The 25252-nt window shown below is 42.8% G+C and overlaps 1 protein-coding gene and 1 long non-coding RNA gene across 8 annotated transcripts in view; one reads left to right on the top strand and one right to left on the bottom strand.

Moving 5' to 3' along the window:
- Positions 1-25252, top strand: part of NUDT3 (nudix hydrolase 3) — a 79461-nt gene that overhangs the window by 17533 nt on the left and 36676 nt on the right. For 4 of the 7 annotated variants that reach the window (XR_014809087.1, XM_084966673.1, NM_001308410.3 and 1 more), the window contains 1 exon segment: positions 5033-5143. Coding sequence is in view for 5 of the 7 variants with exons in the window: in NM_001308410.3 (NP_001295339.1) it covers positions 5033-5143 (111 nt within the window). In the remaining 2 variants the exon portion in view is untranslated. 7 annotated transcript variants of the gene reach the window in all.
- Positions 1-25252, bottom strand: part of LOC146401507 (uncharacterized) — a 71435-nt gene that overhangs the window by 34655 nt on the left and 11528 nt on the right. The window contains exon 2 of the long non-coding RNA XR_014810069.1: positions 8051-8296. This is a non-coding gene — a long non-coding RNA (uncharacterized LOC146401507). The remainder of the gene's footprint in view (positions 1-8050; positions 8297-25252) is intronic.

The following is a 25252-nucleotide window of genomic DNA, read 5'->3' as shown; positions in this document are numbered from 1 at the left end:
TTACAGTATATTCCTTTAGTTCTAAGACCGTGTGTGGGAAAATAATGTAGTTTAGGGATGTCAGGAATGCTGTTCCTGTGGCTTTATTTGTTTTAATGGCCTCAAGAAACTTGAACATTCTAAATATTTCATTCATTTCATTTGGCTTTCAGAAATTTCCTAGGGAATAATGCTTGGCATTCTTCTTGTCCAATTATAAAAATCTGAAATACTTGTTGTAAAATATTCAAGCTGTACACAAGGTTTTAAAGTGAAATGTTACCTCCTCCTTAGCATCGCCAGTTGTACTGTACAGAGGCAATATTGTTTCTTGGATGAGTGCTTTCAAATACATGTTTAAATTGAGGTTTTGAAGGTCCCATAATATACAGAGAGTGTAGGAAGCTTAACTTTGCCTGTAGTATCTGAAACTTTTTTCCTTTCCCACTTGCTTCTCTCTTGTATTTCTCTCTATTGAGAAATGGGTATCTCTGTCCACCTAATGACCTCAGTTATCCCTTTCATGTAAATGTTTCCTAAATGTGACTTGAATCCACTTGCTGCTCCCCATCCCCAGGGAGGCTGATTATGTCCAACTCCCTTATCTTCTCTAATTGAACTCTGTCCCATCTCCCTTCGCTCATTTAGCCTCCAGATTCAGACTTCAGAGAGACCAGATAGATTGCCATTTTCCTCCTCAGAAACTGAGGAGCTGTTGCCTTCAGTTGCCTTCAGTTGCCATAACTCTTTTTTTTTCTTTTTTTTTTTTTTGTCTTTTTAGGGCCGAACCTGCAGCTTATGTAAGTTCCCAGGCCGGCCTACACCACAGCCACAGCAACTCGGGATCCGAGCCGCACCTGAGACCTACACCACAGCTCATGGCAACGCTGTGGTCCTTAACTCTCTGAGCAAGGCGAGGAATTGAAGCCGCATCCTCGTGGATACCAGTAGGATTTGTTTCTTGCGCGCCACAGCAGGAACTCTCAGAGTGACCTTTCTAAAACTCAAGTTGGGTTCTGTCATTTCTTTAACAACTTTAGTGAGTTACCCATTGCCTTCAGGTTTTGATCCAAATTCTTTTATTTATTTATTTATTTATTTTTGTCTTTTTGCCTTTTCATGGGCCGCTCCCGCCGCATATGGAGGTTCCCAGGCTAGTGGTCGAATCGGAGCCATAGCCGCCGGCCTACACCACAGCCACAGCCACTCGGGATCTGAGCCGTGTCTGCGACCTACACCACAGCTCACGGCAACAGTGGATCCTTAACCCACTGAGCGAGGCCAGGGAGTAAACCCACAATCTCATGTTGGATTCGTTAACCACTGCGCCATGACGGGAACGCCCCAAATTCTTTATAATTGGACCTCTGCCTTTTTGTTCAGCCTCCCTAAATAACCCTGTCTATATGCTCTCTGCATCTTTTTTTTAAAGCGATTGTTTCTTCCCTCAGTCACTGGTCCATTCTTTCATTTGCTCAAAAACATTTGTTGTCCAGTTGTATGGTTTAGACACTATGCTTAAGGATTGGGTGTAAGGCAGTCAGCAGAAGCATTCTTAGACCTTTCACACTGTTAATCAGGATAGACGAGGTTATGTTAACATAACAAATTTACCTTGAAATCTCATTGTTTTAACACAACAGAGTTTTATTACTTGTGTTGATGCCTGTATATCATGAGATTTCAGAGGCTCTGCTCCACACAGGAACTCTCTTGCATTTGGGGGCTCAGGCTTGTAGCTACACCACCTGGAACTCACTGCATCCTTTGGCACTGGGACAGAGGAAGAGATGGGATGGGCTTCTTTCTGTCTCAGCCCAAAAGTGACGCATGTCCCTTCTCATATTTTATTACCCAAAAGTGGTCAAATGGTCCCACTGAGAGCAAGGGGAAGTTGGATACTTTAGGGGAGAACATGAAATATCTGGGGAGCATTATGGTCTGTAGCACAATCACTGAAATATAATCATTTGCCTTCTTATTGATCTTATCCACTGGTTTTTATTTTTTATTATTATTATTTTTTTTGTCTTTTTGCCTTTTCTAGGGCCGCTCCCGCAGCATATGGAGGTTCCCAGGCTAGGGGTCGAATCGGAGCTGTAGCCGCCAGCCTACGCCACAGCCACAGCAACATGGGATCCAAGCCGCATCTGCGACCTACACCACAGCTCACGGCAACGCCGGATCCTTAACCCACTGAGCAAGGCCAGGGATCCAACCCGCAACCTCATGGTGCCTAGTCAGATTCGTTAACCACTGAGCCACGATGGGAACTCCTTGTTTTTTTTTTTTTTAAGGGCCACACCTGCAGCATACGGAAGTTCCCAGGCTAGGGGTCAAATTGGAGCTGCAGCTGCCAGTCTACACCACAGTCACAGCAATGCAGGTTCCGAGTCGCATCTGCAACTTACAGCACATCTCACAGCAATGTCAGATCATCTGACCCACTGAGCAAGACCAGGGATCGAACCTTTATCCTCATGGATACTAGTCGGATTTGTTTCCGCTGTGCCATGATGGGAACTCCCTGTGTTAAGCAATTTTAAAGCAGTTCTTAAAAACTTAAGAAATAAAACATTACTGTTTCAGCTGAAACCCTTTATGTAAATCCTCCCACATTAGGTTTTTCATTCCCACACATTTCTTTATTCTTTCACTGCACACTTGTCTCTAATCAGTGTAGTGATTTTGCTCTGTGTAGTGAAGATATCAAGCTGTTCCAGGAGGATCACCAGTCTCTTGAATCTAGGTGTTCATACATGAGTGGGTGTGTTCTGTGGATTCGTTTATCCATCTCTGCATGGATATTACCTCTCCTGATGAGAAGAGCCAGCCCCCAACCTTGATCTCCCTAAAATTGCAGAGGATTTAATCTCTGCCTCTCGTCTTATTAAGGATATGGCATTGCTGCAGGCCACAGCATAGGTCACAGATGTGGCTTGGATCCTGTGTTGCTGTGGCTGTGCTGTGGGCTGGCCACTGCAGCTCTGATTCAACCTCTGGCCCAGGAATTTCCATATGCTGAGGTCCAGCCATAGAGAAAAAATATTAAAAAAAAAAATTTTTTTTTTTAATCAAGCTTAAGAATAAGAATTTGCTCATCAGAATACTACTTAACTATTTTATAAGGTAGAAAGGAGTAAAGCCTCTGGCTAAAGAATATTTTGTTTTGTTTTTTGCAGTAAATTTTCAATGTGTTGTCAAGGAAACTTACTGAGGAGAAAAACTATTTGCTGGTAATAGTGTTTGCTTTGAAGTATGACTACAAAGTAATGTGGCTTGCTTTCTCCAGCCTCTGTTATATGTAGTCTTACCTCATATAGTCATGCTTTGAATATACAAAGCAATAACACTGGCCAGATTTACTAGTTAATATTTCACATTGATTGATATTTACAAATTAAATTATACTCTGTGGTACAAGTTTCCTTTGCTTTAGCTTTGAAATGTCCCTGTAAAGGTCTTTCATTCGGTCTATAACCTAATTGGATGGCCCTAGTCAGCCTTTGAAGCAAATGCTGAGGTTTAGAATCGCTAGTAAACACTTTGCCAGGAAGTGGCAGAACTCTAGGAAGAGAGACTGCATGTTATTTATGTAACAAATCAGTGAAGGATTAATCCTTTTTTTTTTTTTTTTTTTTTTTTTTGTCTTTTTGTCTTTTTGCCATTTCTTGGGCCACTCCCGCGGCGTATGGAGGTTCCCAGGCTAGGGGTCTAATCGGAGCTGTAGCTGCCAGCCTACGCCAGAGCCACAGCAACGCAGGATCCGAGCCGCGTCTGCAACCTACACCACAGCTCACGCAGGATCCGAGCCGCGTCTGCAACCTACACCACAGCTCACGGCAACGCCGGATCCTTAACCCACTGAGCAAGGGCAGGGATCGAACCTGCAACCTCATGGTTCCTAGTCAGATTCGTTAACCACTGCGCCACGACGGGAACTCCGGATTAATCCATTTTTCTACTTTTCCTTCTTGGAGATTCCTTGCAGATTGGATGGATATGACTTTGTGCCTTTGTAGTTTTTAGAGGACTTTTTTATTTTTATCAATTTTTTGTTATACTTAACTTACAGTGTTCTGTCAGTTTCTGCTATACAGCAGTGACCCAGTTTTACACACACACACACACACACACACACACACACATCTTTTTTCTCATATTATCTTCCATCTACCATCATGTTCTATCACAAGTGACTTTGTGAAGTTCCCTGTGCTGTACAGTAGGACCTCATTGCTTATCCATTCTGTTTTTTTTTTTTTTCTTTTTAGGACCGAACCTGTGGCACGTGGAAGTTCCCAGGCTAGGGGTCATCTCAGAGTTGCAGCTTCTGGCCTACACCACAGCCACAGCAACTCAGGACCTGAGCCGCCTCTGCGACCTGCCTACAGCTTATGGCAACACTGGATCCTTAACCCCCTGAGCAAGGCCAGGGATTGAACCCACATCCTCACGGATACTAGTCAGGTTCGTTACTGCTGAGCCACAAAGGGAACTCCAAGAATTCTACTTTTATCTCAGCTGAAAGCACGACAAAGGGAAATTTTTCTCTTTCTCATTTCAGTGAGAGAGGTAGGTTCTCAGCACAGGCTCAGAGCTTAGGATGATGTGTAGTGTTGGCCTTTAGCCATCTGATGAGCAGGAACTGGGACACACAGAAGTGAGAACCTTGGAGGGAAAGTTGGGACTGTGGTGCCAACTAGGGCCAAGGCCAGCTCTTCACAGTGCTCACAGGCTCATCATTGACAATCTTTGTCCTTTGTTTTTGTGAGTGTCTTTCAGCTGTGTGTTCAAAGGGCTTTAGAGAAAGGGACAAAGAAGAGGGATAGATAAGACAAGTGACTGAGTGTCTAGGGGGTACATGTAGTGGCCACTGGTGCAGATGCCCTTCTGCTTTTACCAGGCAGACTGCTTTTTCAAAAGAAATGAAGCTACCTTTCAGGAAGTGAATGGGCCTTAGGCACTTCTGTTTTTGTGGTATTTAAACTCTGAATTTGTATGAATGTGTCTTTGAGTTTTAAACTGCCTACATGACTTCTGTGACTTTCAGGTGCTACTTGTGAGCAGTAGTCGCCATCCAGACCGATGGATTGTCCCTGGAGGAGGCATGGAGCCCGAGGAGGAGCCAGGTGTGGCGGCAGTCCGTGAAGTCTGTGAGGAGGTATGTGCTGACTGTCCCTTGTCATCTCGAACCTGTCGTGTCTGTGTAGTTCTTCATCACCACTCACTGAATGATGAACAGACTCATGCTCATAGAAAGAAGGCACTTTACAGCTACCACATGCCTCCTTGCTTAAAGGGGTGAGCAGGTTGTGACGAGGTAAGGTTTGTCCCGCCCTTTCTGCGGGGGGAGGGCTCGTGGCAGTGACTGTGTGATTGTGCCAGACAGTCCTTTGTAGTCACCCATTGATCTCTTCCAATACCGCCTCTGTTACCTCTGGCAGAAGATCGAGAATCAGATAGTTCCTCAGCCCTCAGAAGTAAGAGGAATAGGCATTATTGGTGTGAGTGGCTTATTCTCATTAACCTTTGGATGAGGAGGAGGCAGCGCTGTTCTCCTTTGCTTTCTGGGTCCTGGCAGTAGAGCAGTGGCTAAAGCAACACTTCTTGTAGCCAGCAGCGGTTAATGGTGCAGCCTGAGAGAAAATAGTATCTTTTGTATGTAGTCACATGATGTTCGACATACACGTACTGAGTTCTTGGGCCGTGCCCAGTGTAGCCTCCTAGATACTCGAAAGTAAACAGAAAAAGTCAAGTCTTGGTTCCCTTACTTTAGGAGCTTACAGTTTTGTTGGGGAAACTGAGAAATCGATTACAATTCACATCAGGGGGAAGGAAGTAATGTTTCTCCATAGCCTCTTGTGTCAACATGGTGCTCTGTCTGCTCTGCTACCTTGCTAAGGAGTCCTAACTCAGTGTGTACGTTTCACCACCCATGCAAATTTGCCCTGGCCACACGTGCTTTTTAGATTCATTTCCTTGTTCCAGAAGGACTTAAGGCTGATTCTAATGGCACATAAAACAGAGCCTAGAAATACTCTAAATTTTGCATTTCTTTTGGGTTAAGGCCTTGCTGAAGTCTTCTTACACTAATTTTACTTGGGAACACCCAAGGAATTCTTTTCTTGTCCTGAACTCCTGCAGACTCATGTTGGCTTGTATCACTCTCATTTTATCATATATCTGGTATGTTTAATTAGATTGTAACCTCAGAGGATGAAGATAGTGTTTCTTTTTTTTTTTTTTTTTTTTTTTTTTCCTTTGGCTTTTTAGAAACAAACCTGCAGCATATAAAAGTTCTCAGGCTAGGGGTCAAATTGGAGCTACAGCTGCCAGCCTACACCCCAAGGATCCAAGCTTCATCTGCGACCTACACCACAGTTCATGGCAGCACCAGATCTGAGTGAGGTCAGGGATTGAACCCTCATCTTCATGGATACTAGTCAGATTCATTTTTCCTGCACCACAATGGGAACTCCTATGTTTCCTATTTTAAATTCTCCCTTCTTGTGCCCAGTATACAGTGAAGTGAATAGAAAGTAATTAATGTACACTCTGTGACAGATGGAACAAAGGATGAGACATAAAAGTCCTGAAGAAATACCCTAATTGGAAATTATCAGTGTTTTTTTCCGGAGGATCTCAAAAGGTTGGCCGTTCACATAAGTGTGGCAGGGCCAGTTGGTGGACCTAAGCTGCATAATTTTGATATAAATCCAGTTGACTCCTGTGGGCTCTAAGGCACCTAAGGCAGCAGTGATGTTTGGTCGAGTTACTGAGGCCCTTTGGATTCAGATAGATTATTGGAAGACCTGAAACAGGCTGATGGTTTTAGAATAGAGAGGAAGGAAATAATTCAGAGACCTTGGGCAGAACTTACTGGTTGGTTTTAAATTTGTGGGGAAATCTGCCAGCTTTACCTCCATAGAGCACTTTTGGGTTTGCAGTTTGTCTCAGGAGGGCTTATGTCAGTTGTTACCATTGCGGTTTTGTTTCTGAGTGTGATGGTTGAATTGTCCCTGGGTTATACAAGTGCAGCTAAGATGTAGAAAACTAGATGATTGCAAAAGGAGCTATGGGAAAGGATATGGGGTTACCCTTTTGTTTCCAGGAACTTACATACCACCCTTCAGGAGATAAAAGTGAGACTAGAGTGGAGTTGGAATAAAGTGCTGGGATGTGAGAGGGTGAGCAATGCAGCAGGGTAATTAAAGCATACTTTTCACGTGTTCAGTATCTTACCGACCTCCTGACTTGAAAGGGACAGTGAGCTTGAAATTAAACCCTGCCTGCCATTCTCAGCTCTGAAGAATCCTGCCTGACTTTGAGCAAATTTTTTCCCCTCCTTTCAAAAGAGAGTCATACCATATACTGTATTTTATTCCAGCATTATTGAGAGGCTAAAGAATAAGCTACCAAATAAATTCAATGTTTGTACAAACAATAAAAATTAGAGAAGTGTGTCATTACAAAGAGAGGCATTTCCGTGACTTACATCAAAAAGAAATGGAAGGGGTGTGTGTTTGTTTTTTTCCTAGTTCCATGTCTGTCAACAGAGAAGAAGACTTGGAATCAGAGAGGATGAAGATAGATGTTATTATTGCACTTGTAGGGTAGCTTTTGTAAGTGAAAGCCACTATTTAGGGGTTTATTTAGTTTTCAAAATGTTATACTTTTTGGAGTTTCCGTTGTGGCACAGCGAAAATGAATCTGACTATTATCCGTGAGGATTCGGGTTCCATCCCTGGCCTCGCTGAGTGGGTCGGGGATCCTGCATTGCTGTGGCTATGGCGTAGGCTGGCAGCTGTGGCTCTAATTCGACCCGTAGCCTGGGAATTTCCATATGCCGCGGGGTGGCCCTAAAAAGCAAAAAAAAAAAAAAAAAAAGTTATGACTTTTTAAAAGCACAGTCAAAAACTAATTTTTTTCTAATGCTTACATATCTGACTGTTATAAGCATCAGAGATTTTACTAGTCACTTTTAAGGGGCCTAGACCAATTTGTTGAAGACTTCAGGTGTTTCAGATTGCATTATAAATTTAATTTATTTGATTGCTTTTTAAGGAACTTCAATTATCTGACTTTAAAAAAATGAAGATCTTATGAAGCTCTTCGACATAAAAGTACTGTGAATGTCATATATTAAACTTACAAATAAGGCAAGTCTTAGAGTCTTTAAATATTTCCATAGTGTGTATAAACTTAAGATTTTCAACTTATCATCACAAGTCAGAAATAAGTTATTCAATTATACTTTCAAAATTGAGGTTACTAGCTAATAATTTTTTTTTTTTTTTTTTTTTTTGTCTTTTTGCTATTTCTTTGGGCCGCTCCCATGGCATATGGAGGTTCCCAGGCTAGGAGTCCAATCGGAGCTGTAGCCACTGGCCTACGCCAGAGCCACAGCAACGTGGGATCCGAGCCGCGTCTGCAACCTGCACCACAGCTCACAGCAACGCCGGATCGTTAACCCACTGAGCAAGGGCAGGGACCGAACCCGCAACCTCATGGTTCCTAGTCGGATTTGTTAACCACTGCGCCACGATGGGAACTCCGCTAGTAATTATTTTAAACATTACCAAATCATAAAATATGTCTGGTCTCCTTCACCCCTCCTGTTAAATGAGGCCAGGACTCACAAGTGGCTTGATGGGGAACGCTGATCCAGTTCACGTAGCTCGAATAAGACTGTACCCTCACAAGGCTGACTGGCCATCAGGGCGTCCACGTGGGTGGCAGTGGTACTGAGTCTGGCACACCTGGCTGACTGTGTTTCAGCCTTCAGGTCTTTTCCTCCATGAAGTCTTTTATTTTTGTGGCTTCCTCTTTACAGACTTGTTCTTCCTGTGTGTTTCCTTTGCAGTCTGTACTTGTAGCAGACTTTTATCATGTTTTATTGATACTGCTTGTCTAGTTGTCTTCTGTACTAGGCTTTACACTCTGCATAGCTGGGTACCATTCTTTTTACTCACTGTTGAATTCCCAGTGCTTAACACATAACAAGTGCTTGACAGAGTAAGTGCTACAGTTTCTGGCGTAACCACTAGAGCAGCCACATAAAGGCAGTTGAGGTAGGTCCTTTTGGGTTGTCGGGAGTAGATAAACGTCTCTAGGGCCCTCAGTTAATTGAGGGAGAAGGACATGACAGTATTACAGCAGCTGCCCGGTTAGGCTGTAGAATGGAAAACTTTGGTCACAGTGCCCAGGCAGGCCTCACTCGCAGTGGGTGGATGGACCTTGGGAGCACAGTGTAGCTCAGGAGCCTGGTCACCATACCAGCAGCCCAGCCTCTCTCGTCTGCTGTGGAGGAGCTGCCTGCCTGCCTTTTTTTCTTTCCTTCTTTCTTTTCTTTTCTTTTCTTTTCAGGGAAACCCCTGCATATGGACGTTCCCAGGCTAGGGGTTGAATTGGAGCTGCAGCTGCTGAGCTACACTACAGCAACGAGGGATCCAAGCTGCATCTGCGACCTGTGCTGCAGCTTGCAGCAATGCTGGATCCTTAAACCCCCTGAGCGAGGCCAGGGATGGAACCTACAACCTCATGAGTCAGGTTCTTAACCTGCTGAGCCACAACGGGAACTCCGGAGCTGCCTTTCTAACCTCTTCTCAGCCTCTGGGTGTCTGCTTCTTACTTTCTGTTCTATGTTTTACCTCCCTGTGCATCACTAATCTTCTGTTGACTCACCTTCAGCCTTCCCAAGAAAGGCCTTAATTACTTTTACCCACTTATGACCTGTGGCCAGAGCTTCTAGCCATTTTGAAGATGTCTGCCTTAACTTGCATGGGTTGCTGGTTTCTTCTTCCTCTAACTGCACTCAGAGTGGCGAGTTCGTGTGCTGTGAAAGCAGGGCAACCTGTGCTTAAGTACCGCCTTCAGCAGTTTTACTGCAGGTCTTGTGTGTGTAGTAAAAAGATATTTACTAACACAGAAAAATACAATACATTCCTAAGTGATCAGATCAGAACAGGTTATGTAACAGTGTTTACGGTATAGAACTGTTTAGTGGGGAAGAAATATATGCGTCTGTTTGTGCAGAAAGAACAAATAACACTACTTGCACACTTACTATGTGCCAAGCTCCGTTTAAGCGTTTCGCATAGGTTGCCTCATTTCCTCGCCTGATGATGTGAAATAGGAACTGTTACTATCTACATTTTACAGGTGAGAAAAAACTGAGCACCAATGAGATCGAGTAATTTGTCCAAACGCATTGTGCCCAGCTCAGTGTGCTCAAGTGCTCCAGGGGAGACTTGACTCCAGAACATGTAGTCTTAGCACCTGCACTCCTCAGGCCTTGAAAGAATGTCCACCAAATTTTTTTTTTTTTTTTAGGGCCACACCCACGGCATATGGATCACCAAATGTTCACAGTTTTCTTTGGGTTATCTCTTAGGTTATCAGGTTTTCTTCATTGAGCATGTATTTATTTTGTTACTAGAAAACTTTCTATATAAAGATGAATGGGATGAGATTGTTAAGTAGTTTATCATGGCATTGTCAGTCCTGGGTACCATAAAACTCAACCTTTTTTGAAGTTTTGTTGAACTCAGTTAAAAAATTTTAGCGTATTGGGAGTTCCCGTTGTGGCTCAGTGGTGAACAAATCCGACTAGGAACCATAAGGTTGTGGGTTTGATCCCTGGCCTCGCTCAGTGGGTTAAGGATCTGGCATTGCCATGAGCTGTGGTGTAGGTCGCAGACACTGCTCAGATCCTGCGTTTCTGTGGCTGTGGCGCAGGCTGGCGGTTACAACTCTGACTGGACCCCTAGCCTGGGAACCTCCATATGCCATGGGAGTGGCCCTAGAAAAGGCAAAAAGACAAAAAAAAAAAAAAAAAAAAAATTACCGTATTGGCTGAATTTCAGAAAGAGGTAAGTCTGTAGCACTTGACATTAGCGGTCACATTTAAAGGGCTGAAATACTCCCTTGTGGAAACTGCCCTCCATTTTTTAGCTGCTTATAGTTAAGGTCCTGTGATAGTGACCCCTCCAAGGGGGAGAGGGACAGGGTGGTCTCCCAGGGCGGGCCATAGGCCTTGGTAACAGGACCTCTCTAGCTGAGGACGGCAAAGGCTTGTATGAGCCAGCCGTGTCATGCTCTCCCTGAGGTAAAAAAGAAAAGCCCCTCTTGATGCGATTTTCAGAGCTGTTTCTTGTTAAATCAATGGGAAAGGTAAGACTGTTGGCTGACAGGAAAGAGAGAAGTTGGATTGGACCTGAACCTGTTCTGTCTTCTCTTCAGCTGTAACATTTTCATTTCTTTCACCCATTCTCACCTCAGCTAAATCAAAAGAGTTATCACAGAGATACAGAACTTATGAGAACAGAAACAGGAGAAAATTATGTGTGTACCTTCGTCAGCATTCTCTTCAAGGATGACCAAGACAGGCTCCTTCTGGCTTTAGAGAAATGTAGCCAGTGACGATAATGGAGAATGTGGCCACATGCCAGTTCCTTTTCTCTGTTGCCTCCTGTCTGGGCAAGGCCCAGATCCATATCCATTTCTAGCATATAAACTATAGAGTATTTGTAGAACCTTGGTAATTAACCTGTGACATAGGCCTAGCTTAAAAAAAAAGTATCATGTTCTCAGATTTCCTGACTTGGGTCCTAATGATCATACTTTTCTGCTGCTCTTCTGTCTCATCACCTGTTGCTGCCTATAAACTCACCACCTTGGAAATTTTTTCAGCTCAGTGATGTCTCTTCAGATTTTCCTGTACCTTGCTGCTCTCCCTCAAGCTTTTTTTTTTAATTACTCAATTTTATTACATTTATAGTTGTACAATGATCATCACAACCAAGTTTTATAGCATTTCTGTCCCGAACCCTCAGTGCATCCCCCCCCTCCCTCCACAACCGGTCTCATTTGGAAACCGTAAGTTTTTCAAAGTCTGTGAGTACGGGTTCTGCAAAGAAGTTCATTGTGTCCTTTTTTTAGATTCCACGTGGAGGTGATAGCATTTGATGTTGGTGTTTTATTTCTGACTGACTTCATTTAGCATGGTAATTTCTAAGTCCATCCAATAACAGCTGCAAATGCTATCATTTCTTTCCTTTTAATGGCTGAGCAATATTCCATTGTGTATATGTACCACATCTTTATCCACTCCTCTGTCGATGGGCATTTTGGTTGTTTCCATGTGTTGGCTATTGTATATAGTGCTGCAATGAACATCAGAGTACAACGTGTCTTTTCGAGTCATGGTTTTCTCTGGGTAGATGCCCAGGAGTGGGATTGCTGGATCATATGGTAATTCTATTTTTAGTTTTCTGAGGAATCTCCACACTGTTTCCCACAGTGGTTGCACCAATTTACATTCCCACCAACAGTGTATTAGGGTTCCCTTTTCTCCACACCCTCTCCAGAACTTAGTGTTTGTAGATTTTTTGATGATGGCCATTCTGGCTGGTATAAGGTGGTTCCCTCAGTCCCTCAAGCTTTTTTTTTTTTTTTACTATTTAATAGTTATTTTCCCAATACAATTTTTTTTTCTACTGTACAGCATGGTGACCCAGTTACACATACATGTACACATTCTATTCTTGCACATCATCATGTTCCATCCTAAGTGACTAGACAGTTCCCAGTGCTACACAGCAGGATCTCATTGCTAATCCATTCCAAAGGCAATAGTTTGTATCTTTTCTCAAGCTTTTGATGTACTGTTTTACATAAAGTAAACATTCACAGTGTTTTTCATTGAAGAAAGTTTTTTGAATGTGTAGATGCCTTGATATAGTATCAAGGATCATGGTTGCCTCAAGAGCACAGAGCTGCTTCCTGATGATCTGTAGCCTTACTATCAAGAATTTGTTGTAATCCTTCTTGATTTCATTTGTATTTTCAGGTAAGAATATGGAAAATGCCATAGTGAACTTTATTTTAAAAGTTTATATCTTCAGAGTTGCCATCATGTCTCAGTGATAATGAAATTGACTATTATCCATGAGGCTACAGGATCGATCCCTGGCCCTGCCCAGTGGGTTAAGGATCTGGCATTGCCGTGAGCTGTGGTATAGGTCGCAGACAAGGCTCAGATGTGGTGTTGCTGTGGCTGTGGCATAGGCTGGCGGCTACAGTCTGATTTGACCCCTAGCCTGGGAACTTCTGTATGCTGTGGGTATGGCCCTAAAAAGCAAAAAAAATAAATTAAAAAAAAAATCCAGAACTTTAACCATAAAATACATATATTAAGAATATTTTCAGTCATTTCAACATGATAAATAAAACAGGGGGAAGTAACACAGATCAGGGGCCTCCCGCTCATAATTTTGTAGGGATGCAGACAGGCAGTTGATGGTGGTGTGCCTCTACAAAGGGGAAAGAGACTGCCCTAGTCCCTAGTCCAGTGGCTGCCCTGCTCAGGCCCAGCCAGTGGTTTCAGTTTTTTCTTTCTTTCTTTTTTGCCACATGTGGCATATGGACGTTCTCAAGTTGCAGGATCAAATCCATGCCACAGCTGCAACCTGTGCCTCAGCAGTGGCAACACTGGATCCTTAACCCTGCACCACAGTGGGAACTCTCCAGCCGGTAGTTTTCATGTGGCAGTTTAGACCCATTATGTCTATAATGTTTTAAGAGAAGCGTGAAGTGGATTCTTACATGAGTTCTCCTGATATTTACATCATAAAATGTAAGAATCATGTCTCTTAATACATTACATATAGGCTACTAATTAAAATAAATTTTTCTCCTTAGTCACGCCCATAGCATGAGGAAGTTCCCGGGCCAGGGATCCAACCCACACCAGAGCAGTGACAATGCCAAATCTTTAACCTTCTAAAATACCAGGAAACTCCTTAAGATTGCTTTTAAAATGTTAATAAAGGAGTTCCCACTGAGGCACAGTGGGTTAAGAATCAGACTACAGGAGTTCCCATCATGGCACAGCGGAAACAAATCTGACTAGGAACCATGAGGTTGCGGGTTTGATCCCTGGCCTTGCTCAGTGGGTTAAGGATCCACCATTGCCGTGAGCTGTGGTGTAGGTCGCAGACGCGGCTCAGATCCTTAGTTGCTGTGGCTGTGTTGTAGGCTGGCAGCTGTAGCTCTGATTAGACCCCTAGCCTGGGAACCTCCATATCTTGTGGGTGCCGCCCTATAAAGCCAAAAAAAAAAAGAATCAGACTGCAGTGTGGGTTCAATCCCTGGCCTGGTGCCGTGGGTTAAAGGATCCAGCATTGCTCCTACGGTGTGGGTCCCAACTATAGCTCAGATTCAGTCCCTACCTAGCACAGGAGCTTCCATAGGCTGCAGATGTGGCCATTTGAAAAAAAAAGTTAATAATAGTATTTCATAATAGATTAAACAGCAGTAGCAGTTTTTAGTCTCCTAAATGATAAACGAAGGCAAGTAAATATTTGCATTGTTTACTGGAAGTGTTATTACTATGAGGAAATATATCCAGATGTCAGTTACTAGAAATCAGCAGAGACCATAAACCAACTCCATTTTTTTTTTTTTTTTGTCTTTTTTTTTGCTATTTCTTGGGCCACTCCCGCAGCATATGGAGGTTCCCAGGCTAGGGGTCTAATTGGAGCTGTAGCCACCAGCCTAGGCCAGAGCCACAGCAACGCTGGATCCGAGCCACATCTGCAACCTACATCACAGCTCATGGCAACGCTGGATCATTAACCCACTGAGCAAGGGCAGGGACCGAACCCGCAACCTCATGGTTCCTAGTCGGATTCGTTAACCACTGCGCCATGATGGAAACTCCCCAACCCCATTTTTGTCGAAAAGCAGACTTTAATTAGATAACATTTTCTGAATTTCCATTATTTACTTTTTGAGGAATTTAAAAATCACATGAATATGAATTATCAATAATAATGTACAGCTACATGCAACTATATAGATTTATCTTTAAAATCGGTACAAAAATAGGCAAAGGATTTTTCTGTATGTTTGAAATTTTTCCAAGTAAAAAATTGGGAAGAAAGTAAACACGAATACTTATTATTTGCCAACTACATTCAGAATCTTCAGGGGCAAACTATGAAGTACAGCAGTATGATGGATGCCACTTTCCCTAGAATAAATTGTGTTTTTATAGGTACTAACAAGCCTTTATTTTTACTTGGTAAGAAGATAGATATATTTGTTTCTTTGGTCACAGCATTATAAAATGTAAGATTCATGTCTCTTAATGTATTACATATAATTATCGTATTCTGGTAATTTATTTTTCTTTAAGAATTTAATAGGAAACGTGGCTGAGTGATAAAACATTTCAGGAAAGCCTTTTGTTCACCTAACATGAACATAACATGTTTGTGTGGAAATGTATTTATTCTGCCCGCTTAGAAAAGCACATACAGGAGTTCCCATCGTGGCGCAGTGGGTAACGAATCCAACTAGGAGGTTGCGGGTTCGATCCCTGCCCTTGCTCAGTGGGTTAACGATCTGGCGTTGCCGTGAGCTGTGGTGTAGGTTGCAGACACGGCTCGGATCCTGCGTTGCTGTGGCTCTGGCGCAGGTTGGCAGCTACAGCTCAGATTAGACCCCTAGCCTGGGAACCTCCATATGCCGCGGAAGCGGCCCAAGAAATGGCAAAAAGACAAAAAAAAAAAAAAAAAAAAGAAAAGCACATACAACAAAAATATAAACAAAAGACGTTAAGAGCTTTTCTTCAGGAAAAATCGTTTTGAATATATAAAGTGAATGGAGAAAAGACACCATGTGTTTAGATGGAAGCTGGTGTGAGGCCGCTCTGTGTTTGAGGACAGATTGAATCCTGTGGATCTTTGGCAAAGGCCCTGAGTAAATCCGGATTGAATCTCCTGTTTCTGGCAGCTGAGAACTTAGAAAGGGCCTTTCCTCTCAGTTACAGTTCAGGGATGAAAGGAGACTTTGGCATAGACACCGCCTCCAGTGAAGGGTTGCCTGAGGCAGCTGCGATAATCCCCGTGCTCAGTTTTTGCTCTGTGCTCACATGACTGAGAGGGTAATTCAGCTGTGGCCCCAGAGCAGGGCAGGCCCTGCTCTTCTTTCAGAGGAGGGCCTCTCTGCTGGGCACTGTCATGCAGTAGCAAATGACTGTGGGGAGGTTGCTCCACAGTTCCTTCTGGAATCAGCCCTAAAATGATAGAGAGTTTTGAGTGACTGTCATTTTGGCTTTGGTAAAAATACTTAATACATACTCTTGGCTTTATGAAAAGTGATATTCAAAGTATTATTTATTACCAGAATTCCTGCTGTGGCTCAGTGGTAACGAACCTGGCTAGTATCCATGAGGTTGTGGGTTCAATCCCTGGCCTCACTCAGTGGGTTTAGGATCAAACATTGCCGAGATCTGTGGTGTGGGTCGAAGATGCAGCTCAGATCCTGGGTTGCTGTGGCCTGTGGTGTAGGCCAGCAGCTGCAGCTCTGATTCAGCCCCTAGCCTGGGAACTTCTGTATGCTGCATATGCGGCCCTAAAAAAGCTAAAAAAAAAAAAAAAAAAGTTATTACATATTTATGTTAGTAACCATGTTAGTTTAAATATACAGGTGCTGGAGTTCCTGTCATGGTGCAGCAGAAACAAATCCGACTAGGAACCATGAGGTTGCAGGTTCCATCCCTGGCCTTGCTAAGTGGGGTAAAGATCTGCCGTTGCCCTGAGCTATGGTGTAGGTTGCAGATGTGGCTCAGATCCTGCATTGCTGTGGCTGCAGTGTAGGCCGGCAGCTGTAGCTCCGATTTACCCCCTAGCCTGGGAACCTCCATATGCCATGGGTGTGGCCCTGTAAACCAAAAATAAATAAATATACAGGTGCCTTTTTTGTTTTGTTTTTGTTTTTGTTTTGCTTTTTAGGGCCGCATCATAGCCATAGCAACACAGGATCCTTAACCTGCTGAGTGAGGCCAGAGATCGAACTCTAGTCCTTGTTGATACTAGTCGGATTCATTTCCGCTGTGTCACAGCAGGAACTCCATGATAAGCATTTTTAACAAATTGCTGCATAAGTGATGCCATGTGCTAATACTTAATGTCAGGAGGCACTTAATGTCAGGTTGCTTTGTCATTAGTAATAAAATGTTTAATCAGGTAATAACTGACAGTCTTTCCATTGTAAATGTCCATTTCTCCTTATGCAGCAAAATTTGTAAATAATCCATTGAACACTTCTTCCACACTATATGAATATCTTATCTCCCAACAATCTTTCAACTAATAGTTTTAGCATCTACTGCTGAACCTTACCAAATCAGATATTACACGAGAAACTGAAAAACGGTGATTTTCCTTTTTTTTTAAATGTTTTATTGTTAAAATAAGAAACTTTGTATAAAAGCATAATAGATCCAAAGCTTTTTTTACACTTATTGATTCAAGGTCCAATTATGCACCAAATGCTGATCGGGAGCAGCTACCGGCTGTCCAGGCAAAGCAAAATGAACACATACACACTTATATTCTACCTCCACCAAACGCTATGATTCATGCCGAAACAGGAGGGCGGGTAGGCGACATTGATACATGGCATGTGCCCAGAAAGTAAAATGACAGAGATGTCAAGTTAGCAAACTGTTGAAAGTCACCCTTCTCCAAAAAGGCACTTCTTGGTGTTATAAAAGTGCTACAAACCTGGAGTTCCCATTGTGGCTTAGTGTATTAAGAACACGAGCAGTATCCATGAAGAACGCAGGTTCAATCCGAGGCTTCGCTCAGTGGTTTAAGGATCCACCATTGCCAGATCTGAGCCACCCATCTGTGACCTATGCTGCAGCTCGCAGCAATGCTGGATCCTTAACCCACTGAGCGAAGCCTGATTATGTTGCATGGAAAACTGATACACTCATCTACAATTCTTTGAAGTTTTTGTTTTCCTAAAGAAATTATAAGCCAGGCATAGGGTTCATGCCCTTTTTTTTTTTTCGGACCACACCTGTAGCATATGGAAGTTTCTGGGATAGGGGCTGAATCAGTGCTGCAGCTGCCCATGAACCTTTGGGATGGAAAAACTAACTGTATTCATGATGATGAAGGAGTGTCTATATTATTTGGACAGTGCACACCAGTCATTCCAACTGCGGTCCGCTTTAGGACACCCTGCATATCTCACAGGGCATATGGTTCCGTCCAGCTAGAAAGCCTTCCTTTATTTGCTCCCTGGGAACATCTCTGAGTTTTCAGCTCAGTTACCACATTTTATGAATGCTTGTGTGACTTTCAGGCTGATACATAAGTGTTTTTTTCCACCATCCCATAAGTTGGAACATAAGTTCCAAGTATGTTTTTCTCAGTATTTTTATTCTGTGTGGACATTTTATTTATTTTTATTTTGTGTTTATTTATTTGCTTTTTAGGGCCTCATCCATGGCATATGGAAGTTCCCAGGCTAGGGGTTGAATTGGAGCTGCAGCCACTGGCCTACACCACAGCCACAGCAACGCAGGATCTGAGCTGCATCTGCGACCTACACCACAGCTCCCAGCAACACTGGATCCTTAACACACTGAGCCAGGCCAGGGATTGAACCTGCATCCTCATGGATCCTAGTAGGGTTCATTACTGCTGAGCCACAATGGGAACTCCCAGTGTGGACATTTTAAAAAACAGAATAGAAAGAACAAAATTTTAAATCATCATATTCTCTACTAGTAACATTTTGGTGTATTCTTTATTTTTGCCTGTCAGCCTTCCTACTTGATTGTAGACTTCTCAACCGTATCCTCAAATATCAGACAGGAGAGTCAACTAGGAGGTTAAAACATTTTTTTTTTTTTTTTTTTTTTTGTCTTTTGTCTTTGTTGTTGTTGTTGTTGTTGTTGTTATTATTGTTGCTATTTCTTGGGCCGCTCCCGCGGCATATGGAGGTTCCCAGGCTAGGGGTCGAATCGGAGCTGTAGCCACCGGCCTACGCCAGAGCCACAGCAACACGGGATCCGAGCCGTGTCTGCAACCTACACCACAGCTCACGGCAACGGCAACGCCGGATCATTAACCCACTGAGCAAGGGCAGGGATCGAACCCACGACCTCATGGTTCCTAGTCGGATTCGTTAACCACTGCGCCACGACGGGAACTCCTTAAAACATTTTTTTTTTTTTTTAATTAAAAAAAAAAAAAAGAGGAGTTCCCGTCGTGGCGCAGTGGTTACCAAATCTGACTAGCATCCATGAGGACGCAGGTTCGATCCCTGGCCTTGCTCAGCAGGTTAAGGATCCTGCGTTGCCGTGAGCTGTGGTGTAGGTCACAGACACGGCGTGGATCCTGTGTTGCTGTGGCTGTGGTGTAGGTTGGTACCTGCAGCTCTGATTTGACCCCTAGCCTGGGAACCTTTATGTGCCATAGGTGTGGCCGTTAAAAAAAAAAAGAATTCCTGCTGTAGCTCAGTGGGTTAAGAATCCACCTGTGGCGGCTGAGGTCGCTGTGGAGGTGCAAGTTCGATTCTTGGCCTGGCGCAGTGGGTTAAAGGATCTGGCATTGCTGGAGCTTTGGCTCACATTGCAGCTGCAGCTCACATTCCATCCCTGGCACAAGAACTTCTCTGTGCTGCAGGTGCCATTAAAAAAAAAAAAAAAAAAAAATTCCCCTCATGACTCAGTGGAAACCAATCTGACTAGCATCCATGAGGACGCAGGTTTGATCCCTGGCCTCGTTCAGTAGGTTAAGGATCTGGTGTTGCTGTGGCTGTGGTGTAGGCGGGCAGCTACAGCTCTGATTTGACCCCTAGCCTAGGAACCTCCATATGCCGTGGGTGCAGCCCTAAAAAGGCCAAAAAAAAAAAAAAAAAGAACGTTATGGTTTAGCCTCAGTCTACCAAGGAATTCTAAGGGGATATAGTTGAGTTTAGAAAAGTTAAAATTAGAATTGCTAAAATTTTGTTCTGTGTTGTCTTCTCCTTGGGTACAAGGAAATGAAAGCAAAGCCATCCCTGGGGCAGATGGCAAAGCTTCAGTTAACAGTTTTTATTTTTCCTTTTGATACAAACTTATTTTTAGCTATGAAACTTGATCTTGCTATTTGTTTTTTGTTTTGGTTTGGTTTGTTTTAGTGTAAATTTGAATGACTGGTGGAGATAGGGTTAGTGGAGCGAGGGATGGTTCATATGGAGACCATCAGGGCACTGTACTATTGGCAGATGACTAGCTTAGTCCTTGAAGGAGGATGACTAGAAGTAGTCCATGAAGAAGCATCAAGTGTGCTAATCTCCCTGAGAGCTAAAGCGTATTGCATTTGGACGTATTTATATGAACTCTTTTATTGGTGATGCTGACATGATTGTGTATTCAGAAACAGTGTGAGTTACTTATTGCTGCCTCACAAAACCTAAAACAAGAATAATCATGGTATCTCATAGTTCCTGTGAGACACGAATGCAGACCAAGTATAGCAGGGATGGTTTGTCCATGATGTCTGGTGCCTCAGCAGGAAGAACCAAAGACTGGGAACAGAATGTTGTTGGGGAACAAAAGCTTGAATAACTTTTTCTACTGGGCTTCTGGGACGCCACACTTTTCTGGTTTTTCTTCTGCGTCTGAGTTACCTGCTGATTCCTTCCTAAAGGTTGACTATCCTAAAGTTCAGTCCTTTGTCTTTTCTTTCTTTGTCTGTCTCTCATCTACCCCTTGTGGTCTCATCCAGCTTCAAGGATTTAAACACAGCAGGTGGGTGGTTGGGTTAGTGGGTAGGTAGGTAAATGGACGGATAGATGGATGGCGGATGGATGACCCCATTCCTCCCCAAACAAAGTTTACCCTAACTTGCTTCCTTGGTGTTTCTGTTTGGATGTCCAGTGGGCATCTGAAACTTAAGATATATAAAACTAAACCTGTGATCCCGTTATCTTCTCCCAGCTGCTCCTCTACAGTCTTCTCCATCTTAGTAAATGTCAGCTCCATCCTTTCAGTGGCTTAACTCAAAAAACTGGGAGTTAGCAGGGTTTACTTGTGGCACAGTAGCTTAGGAATCTGGTATTGTCACTGCTGTGACTCGGGGTCCCTGCTGTGGCAAGAGTTTCATTTCTGGCCCAAGGACGTCCCACATGCCGTGCCACGGGAGCAGCCAAAAAATTTAAAACAAAACCAAAAGCTCTAGGAGTTATCCTTGATTTCTTTTCTTTTCTTACATCCAGTATTTATTTCATCAGCCAGTTCTGTTGGCTGTACTTTAAAAATACAGGTAAGTGGAACCCAGCCACTTCTCACCATCTCTGTCGCTACCACCTTGGTCCAACCCGCCGTCACCTCTCACAGAGATTCCTCTGCTCCTCCCTGCACTCTTATCCCTTTACGTTTATTTTCAACACAACTGGCAGAATGATCCTGTTGAAAAAACCAGATCGGATATTGTCACTTGTAGCCCTTCTGTCACCTCATCTCTCATTTCTCTCTTGCTCTCTGTCCTCCATCAATAATGGTAACACCCTTGCTGCTTCTCTAACGACAGACTTGCTGGCTATTCCTGTTGCCTAATCACCATGGTATATACAGTCTTAGACATTGAATCTGAAGGAGAGGGAACTCCATCCTACTGGCTTTTCCTAATGGCTTATGTAGTAATTGTCTTATGTTGGTGAAGAAATGCCATGATATTGAGGATGGGAAATTAATAGTTTCAAAAAACTGATGTAATGTTTGTATCATAGCCAGCAAGTCTTATGCATTTACATCTGTGCCAAGTGAAATACCTTTTCCATCTGTCTTCCTGCCATTCTTGCTTATTTAGATCCTTACAGACTAAACAGCCCTGTCCTTTGGGTGAGGAGGCAGTTGTTCCTTTCATTTGGCTTGATTTTTTGTTTCTCTTTACTCTCTTTTTGGGTTGAGGAGTGACTAGTGGGCAATCTCGGACACCATCTGAGTAGCCTGTTTTATCAGTTGAGATTTGGTAGGACTCCATGTCAGACCCTAGAATAGATATAGTTTTGGTTTCAAAGTAAGCCATAAAAATACCGAAAAGGACTGAGCTTTTGAAGTGGGTTTTTAGAATGGAGAGTGAGGCAGTTAAAGAGCGGAAGAGTATCATTTTCAACCAAGAGCTCCTCCATGACGTGCTTTCGTTGAGATTTATGAGATCTGAAAGAAAGACGATCAACTAGTTATTTATGGCTGTATGACCAGCAAAGTTCTGGGTGCGAAACTGAGTGAGGACCTCGCTGGGAAGATCTTTAACCGGGGGTGTGCCTGTCTATGTAGGGACTATGATGTTAAGTGGAATTAATTTTTATAGGGTTATAGAATCACTGTGTTGAAAAGGACATTAAGAGGTTATCTGGTTTAAATCTGCACTTTTGGTCAAGCAGAGCCAAGCCTTGAAATCATTCAAGCCTCCTCCTTTTTTTTTTTTTTTTTTTTTTTTAATATGTATGCTTAAAAGATACTGTTATACGTTATCTAAATGAGTAATTTCATGCTCCATTTTTTAATTTTTTGTTTAATTTTTAAAATTACCTTTAATGCCATCTAACAGTGCAATAACCACTACATACATTAGAATAGCTAAAAAAATTTTTTTAATTTTTTTTTTTTTTTTTTCGCTTTTTAGGGCCACACCTGCAGCATATGGAGGTTCCCAGGCTAGGGGTGGAATTGGAGCTGTAGCTGCAGGCCTATGCACACCACAGCCACAGTAAATGGGATTCAAGCCGTGTCTGCGACCTACACAACAGCTCACGGCAACACTGGATTCTTAACCCACTGAGCAAGGCCAACAAACCTGCATCCTCATGGATGCTAGTCAGATTCGTTAACTGCTGAGCCACAACGGGAACTCTGAGAACAGCTAAAATTTTTACATTCATGCCATTTTGTATCTGGACAGAACTATAATTCAAAAAGATACATGCACGCCTATGTTCATAGTAGCTCTGTTCACAATAGCCAAGACATGGAAGCAACCTAAATGTCCATCAACAACTAAATGGATTTAAGGAAAGTGGTACATATACACAGTGGAATACTACTCAGCCATAAAAAATGAAATAATGCCATTTGCAGCAACATGGATGCAACTAGAGATTCTCATCCTAAAAGAAGTAAGTCAGAAAGAGAAAGACAAATACCATATGATATCACTTATATGTGGAATCTAAAATATGGCATAAATGAACCCGTCTACAAAACAGAAACAGATTCACAGACATAGAGAACAGCTCATGGTTGCCAAAGGGAAGGGGGCAGAGAGTGGAATGGACTAGGAACTTGGGGTTAGTAGATGAAAGCTATTACATTTAGAATGCATAAGCAGGAGTTCCTGCTTTGGTGCAGTAGGTTAATGATATGGCTTGTCTCTGGAGGCACCAGTTTGATCCCCATCCAGTGCAGTGGATTAAGAATCCAGCATTACTGTAGCTGTGGCATAGGTCGTAGCTGTGGCTCGGCTTAGATCCCTGGCCCAGGAACTTCCAAATGCTGTGGGTATGGCTGAAAAAAGCGGGGGGGGGAGTAAGAATGACTGGGGACTATATCCAGTCCCTTGGGATAGATCATGATTGAAGATAATATAAGAAAAGGAATGGGAGTTCCCGTCATGGCGCAGTGGTTAACGAATCCGACTAGGAACCATGAGGTTGCAGGTTCGGTCCCTGCCCTTGCTCAGTGGGTTAATGATCCGGCGTTGCCGTGAGCTGTGGTGTAGGTTGCAGACTCGGCTCGGATTCCGAGTTGCTGTGGCTCTGGCGTAGGCCGGTGGCTACAGCTCTGATTGGACCCCTAGCCTGGGAACCTCCGTGTGCCATGGGAGCAGCCCAAAGAAACAGCAAAAAGACAAAAAAAAAAAAAAAGAAAGAAAAATAGACAATGGATTTCCACGTAGTCTAAATGACTGAGACGAGAGGAGAGGTACAGAATTAATGCAAGTGCTATAATGGAAGAGCAAAGAAAATAGCCAAAAAAAAAAAAAAGAAAGAAAAGGAATGTATGTGTGTATGTATGTATGTATGTATGAATGAATGACTGGGTCATCTTGCTGTACAGCAGAAATTTTCACAGCATTGTAAATCAACTATACTTTAATATAAATTAATTAATTAAAATGCATGCCATTCATCAGCAGGTTGAGAGTAAAAAATGTAGGTTCTTGTTGCTTTCAAATTGTTCATCTCTGTTGAGTGAATTAAATATATGCAATGTTAAGTGTTTCAGAAAGAGCAAGATCACCTTTACAGTGCCAAAATGAGATTTTTTGTCATTGCAAACTGATATTGCCAGTTCTGCCTTTAAAATAAAAGCTAGATCATTGTTAAAAAATAGAGGGGCCTATCAAGTAAAGAATACCAGAACTGCTTAAAATTGCTAGACCAGCTTTTCCTAAGCCCTTTTTCCTTTTTTTCCTTTCTTTCTTTTTCAGCCACATTCACAGCATATGGAAGTTCCCAGCCAGGGATCAAATCTGAGCTGGGTTGAAATGGAAAGGGGAATACTTTATTTTTCAATTCTAAAATGATTTTATTTGTCCTGAAAATTTTCATTTGTGAAGTTTTTTCCTTTTTTTTTTTTTTTTTTTTTTTTGGTTTTTAGGGCCACACCTGCAGCATATGGAAGTTCCCAGGCTAGGGATGGAATTGGAGCTACAGCTGCCAGCCTAAGCCACAGCCACAGCAATGCCAGATCTGAGCCACATCTGTGACCTGCATCACAGCTTGTGGTAATGCTGGATCCTTAACCCACTGAGTGAGGCCAGGGATCAAACCCGCATCCTCTTGGATACTAGTTGGGTTTGTTACCACTGAGCCACAATGGGAACTCCTTCCAATATTTCATTATAACAATTTCCAGGCATATTGTCACAGAGAAATAATTTGTTTTGAATTTTATTAAAGTATAGTTGATTTACAGTGATGTGTTAATTTCTCCTATACAGCAAAATGACTCAGTTATACATACATATCTTTTGTATACTCTTTTCCAGTAGGGTTTATCACAGGATATTGAATTTATTTCCCTGTGCTATATAGTAGGGCCTTGTTTTTATCTATTTTATCCATTTTATATACAAAACTGCCTTTTTTTAGGGCCGCCCCCCACGGCATATGGAGGTTCCCAGGCTAGGGGTCTAATCAGAACTACAGCTGCCTGCCTATACCACAGCCACAGCAATGCCAGATCTGAGCTGCATCTGCGACCTACACCACAGGTCATGGCAACACCAGATTCTTAAACCACTGAGCCAGAGATCGAACCCGCAGCCTCATGGTTCCTAGTTGGATTTGTTTCCACTGTGCCATGACGGAAACTCCTCTCTTTAATTTCTAATATTAGTAATTTGAGTCTTCTTTTGTTCTTTGGTTAGCCCAGTTAGAAACTTGTTGACTGTGTTGATCTTTTGTTGTGAACAAA

This window comes from Sus scrofa, chromosome 7 (assembly GCF_054392235.1).
Source record: "Sus scrofa isolate SSC_HxYL_T2T_F1_AM1 chromosome 7, Sscrofa_HxYL_maternal_Yorkshire_Landrace_v2.0, whole genome shotgun sequence".
In the NCBI taxonomy this organism is placed as follows: Eukaryota; Metazoa; Chordata; class Mammalia; order Artiodactyla; family Suidae; genus Sus; species Sus scrofa.
The sequence above is the reverse complement of the archived record's forward strand: the minus strand, read 5'-3'. Positions and strand labels throughout refer to the sequence as shown.